The following is a 4,786-nucleotide window of genomic DNA, read 5'->3' as shown; positions in this document are numbered from 1 at the left end:
CGTTAGCTTTGTTTTTAGCTTCTCTGGTGCTATTAGCCTCAATAGTATTGTTAGTTGCTATAGTACTGTTAGCTTCTATGCTGCTGTTAGCTTCCATACTGCTGTTAGCTTCCATGCTGCTGTTAGCTTCTATGCTGCTGTTAGCTTCTATACTTCTGTTAGCTTCTATACTTCTGTTAGCTTCTATGCTGCTGTTAGCTTCTATAGTGATATTAGCTTCTATACTTCTGTTAGCTTCTATGCTGCTGTTAGCTTCTATGGTGATATTAGCTTCTATACTTCTGTTAGCTTCTATACTTCTGTTAGCTTCTATGCTGCTGTTAGCTTCTATGCTGCTGTTAGCTTCTATACTTCTGTTAGCTTCTATGCTGCTGTTAGCTTCTATAGTGATATTAGCTTCTATACTTCTGTTAGCTTCTATGCTGCTGTTAGCTTCTATAGTGATATTAGCTTCTATAGTGCTGTTGGCTTCGGTACTGCTTTTAGCTTATATGCTGCTGTTAGCTTCTAGACTTCTATTAGCCTCTATAATGCTTTTAGCCTCTAACATGATATTAGCTTATATAGTGCTGTTAGCTTTTATAGTACTGTTGGCCTGTATACTGCTGTTAGCTTTTACTGTTGGTAACTTCTGTAGTGTTGTTAGCTTTAATAGTGTCATAAGCTTCTTATTATGATTCATACTGTGGTAGCTTCTACGGCGCTTTTAGCTTTAATAGTGTCATTAGCTTCTATATTGTTGTTAGCCTCTGTAGTGTTGTTAGCTCGTATACAGTTTTTAAATAATTTATTGTTGTTAGCATTTGTAGTGTTGTTAGCATTAATTATGTTAGCTTCTATCGTGCTGTTAGCTTTTATAATGTTTTTAGCTTCAATACTGCAGTTAGCAGTCACTTGGACTCACTGAGAACATGATTACATTTTGGGCATCAAAGGTCAAGGTCAAAGTGACCTTACATTAGTCTCATTCTTGTGAAAGTGATATTTCAAGAACACCTGGAGGGAATTCATCCAGATTTTGCACAATCATTTACTTGGACTCAACAACTAGCTTATTAGAATTTGGTGATCAAAGATCAAGGTCACCGTGACCTCACATGCATAATATGATGAGATTGAACTTGTAACTTTACAAGGAAAAAATTGGTAATTTACGAGGAAAAAAATGTAAACTTACAAGATTAAACTTGTACACTTATGCGAAAGAGGTCATAGTATTATGGCAGAAAATTCCTAAATTCAGAAGAGAAAATTTGTTGTATTACAAATTAAAATATTTACATTAACAAGAAAAAATTGACAATTTACAATAAAAAGAATCATAATTTTATGATTTAAACTCTTAAATTTAGGAGAGGAAAATGCTGTAATAATGTGAGATTAAACTCATACATTTACAAGGTAAAAATTCATAATATTATGAGATTAACTTCATGAGAAAAAAGTCATCATTTTACAGAAAAATAAATTTTTACATTCACAAGAAAAGAGGTTGTAATATTAAGATAAAACTTGTACATTTACAAGAAAAAAAAGTGGTAATATTGTGATAATAAACTCCTGAATGTATTAGGCAAAAGTCTTAATTTTACAAAATTAAATTCCTATATTTACGAGGAAAAAGTTGAACTGTTATGCAATAAAACTTTAAATTTATGAGAAAATAAATCATAAGATTACAAGATAAAACATGTACATTTACAAGGGGAAAAAATGCCATATTATTTAATGTATTAGACAAAATTCCTAATTTTATTAAATTAAATTCTCATAAGTACGAGAAAAAAAGTTTAAATATTTTATAATAAAACCTCTACATTTATAAGACAAAACTTGTAATTTTATTAAAAAAATAAAATAAAATTACGATATTAATCTCTTACATTTACGAGAAAGAAAAAGTGTTATCTTGAGATTAAACTCCTTTTTTCTGCAGATGTCCAGCAGCTGTTGGTGGTTCAAGAGGAGGTTCCCGCTGACCAGCAGGAGTGGAGCTCCAGTGTGGACCAGGAGGATCCAGAGCCTCCATACATTAAAGAGGAGCAGGAGGAGCTCTGGATCGGTCAGGAGGGGGAGCAGCTTCAAAGACAGGAGGAGGCCGATATCATTAAGTTCCCATTCGCTCCTGTCAATAGTGACGATGACGAGAAACCTCAGACCTCACAACTTTATCAAAGACTTACTGAACCGGTGGAAATAGAAGCTGATTGGGAGGACTGTGGAGGACCGGACCCAGACTGGAACTCGGATCCAGATGCACATTTACAGCCAGAGACTGATGACAGTGACGGTGATTGGACGGAGACCAGAGAATATCAGGCAGGTTTTAACTTTCTGAAAAATTATAAATTCCACGTCGCTGATTCGAGATCTAATTCCGATGAGAAACCGTTTAGCTGCTCCGAGTGCGGAAAAAGATATTACCACAAGACGCACCTGAAGAGACACATGAGGACTCACACAGGAGAGAAACCGTTTACCTGCTCTGTGTGCGGGAAAAAATTTGCCGACAGCGGAAATCTGAAGATACACATGAGGACGCACACGGGAGAGAAACCGTTTTGCTGCTCCGAGTGCGGGAAAAGATTTAACCACAAGACGCATCTGAAGAGACACATGAGCACTCACACAGGAGAGAAACCGTTCAGCTGCTCCGTTTGTAAGAAATCTTTTTCGCAGAGTGGAAATTTGCACACGCACATGCGAAGTCACACAGGAGAGAAACCTTTCAGCTGCTCTGTTTGTAAGAGATCTTTTAAGGAGAGTGGGAGTCTGCAGAAACACATGATAAGCCACACAGGAGAGAAATCTTTTTGCTGCAGTGTTTGTAACCAAAGGTTCACTTGGCGTATCCAGCTCATAAACCATCAGCGCGCTGGTTGTCAGCCCTCACAGACTAATGACACTCAAACTGAGGCGAACAAAGACGGAGAGCCTCCAGCCAGCAGCTCGGCCCATCAGATAAGAACAGAAGTTGATGCAGAGGACTGTGGAGGACCAGAACCAGCCAGGGACTCAGATCCAGATAGACATGTACAGCCTGAGACTGAGGACAAGACTGGAGACTCTCCTGAACCTGAGACTGAACGCTCGTGATGATTGGACCGAGACCAGAAAATCTCAGTCAAACTTGAACTTGTTTAAAAATGATGAAGTGTGATACTACTGATAAAAAAATGGTTAAATTGCTCTGAGTGTTGTAAGAGATTTGTCTGCTAAAGTCTTAACGAAAAACAAGGATTCACACAGGAGAGAAACCATTTAATTGCTCCTTTTGTGGTCAGAGTTGGGTCGATTTGTGGTTGTGCCGGTCTGGTCTGGTGTACGAGCTTAAACCTGTTTGATTTTATGCAAACCGGCTGCCCTGGCATTTGTCGTTTTTCTTGCAAATAACAAAAATAGCAGACATCAACAGTCCGTACAGACAGATAACTCCAACTTGTGTTGCATTAGCAACAAGCAAGATAACAACGTGATTAGCGTAATATTTGGATTTCAGACAGACTAACGGAGCCACAAGTGTCCTACAGGCTGTGCAGGATTTACTGCCGAGTCCAGGACGCTGTCTGCAACTCTACAAGGTCAAATGGGCATGCTGTTTTTGCTTTTGTTGTTTTTGGGTGATTAAAACGAGGCATGAAAGACTGTGTCGGCACCATTTCCACCACTGTAGCCGCCGGAAGTTGCGCCAGATCGGCTGCTGAATTTGAGCGGTGAGAGCGGCGTGAACATCGCCACGACCACGTCCAATACAAACAAACAAACAAAGAGAGATTAGCATAAAAGCAAACTGTTAATAATCGTTTAGGCTAAAACAAAATTTAAAAATATATATATAGTTCAGAAGAAAAATCTTTCAGCTGCTGATTTTGTGAGAAACATTTAAGAACTGCCTTTATTTTCTTGAACGTAGGAGATAATGATTTGACACATTTGCCGTGGTTGCTGTAGTTTATGTGATGATTAGCTGATGTTTTGACCGATTGATCTGATTTTAATTGGTGATGTGATGTACTTTTATAGCCTTTTAAATATTGTGTATATTGAGCTATTCGGGGCATATTTACAAGATAGAGACGTGAATATTCTCCTCTACACTGCCCCTTTACATTTTTTATTTGTCCGTGTTTGTGGATGTTTAAATGTGCTGAGATAAAAGGAGCCCTGTATGTACTGATCTCCACATGAACATTAACGTTACAAACCTTTTTTTATTTTTTAAGATAAAACAAAAATATCAAAAATATCAGATTAACGTTAAGAGACTCTAACTTTTATCTTCCGTAACGTAAAGGCAAGAGAAACAAACAACCACAATCTTTTGGGCTCGGTTCGTTTTTTTTTCTCAGAGCTCTGAAAATGTAATAATATTTTTCGTTGGTTGAATATGTAAGAACGTTGAGTGTTTCTCAGACTGATAGAAGTTAATAAAGGCAACACAAGAAATCAAAAAGCTGCTTCAATTATTTCCAGATGTGTAAACATTTTCCTTAATGTATTATTGGTAAAATAAACAAATACTTTACTGTGTTTTTTTTTTTTTAAACATTAGAACATATTTGCTTATTTTAAACAATACCAGTGTGTTTTTCCTCAATCAAAGCTCACAGCAACATCTTGCTTATACTTGGACAATGGTGCATAACCTACTCTAATCGATAATCAATTAATTGATTAAATTTCACATGTTCGATTATATTCTCAGCGACTGATGATTAATCAGTTATTTTTAAATAGTTATCACTCCTTGTTAAGATGCTTTCCAAAAGTATTTAAATCTGAACCC

The 4,786-nt window shown here is 36.9% G+C and overlaps 1 protein-coding gene across 1 annotated transcript; it reads left to right on the top strand.

The window, feature by feature from the left end:
• Nucleotides 1-1,896: 1,896 nt before the first annotated feature.
• LOC121966017 (zinc finger protein 771-like) lies at nucleotides 1,897-3,429 on the top strand (the record flags this gene model as incomplete). The annotated part of the gene is made up of 1 exon (XM_042516121.1): nucleotides 1,897-3,429. A coding segment is annotated over one exon (1,200 nt), but the record flags the coding sequence as incomplete, so codon positions are not given.
• Nucleotides 3,430-4,786: the final 1,357 nt, after the last annotated feature.

This window comes from Plectropomus leopardus, unplaced genomic scaffold (assembly GCF_008729295.1).
Source record: "Plectropomus leopardus isolate mb unplaced genomic scaffold, YSFRI_Pleo_2.0 unplaced_scaffold22756, whole genome shotgun sequence".
NCBI lineage: Eukaryota > Metazoa > Chordata > Actinopteri > Perciformes > Serranidae > Plectropomus > Plectropomus leopardus.
The sequence above is the reverse complement of the archived record's forward strand: the minus strand, read 5'-3'. Positions and strand labels throughout refer to the sequence as shown.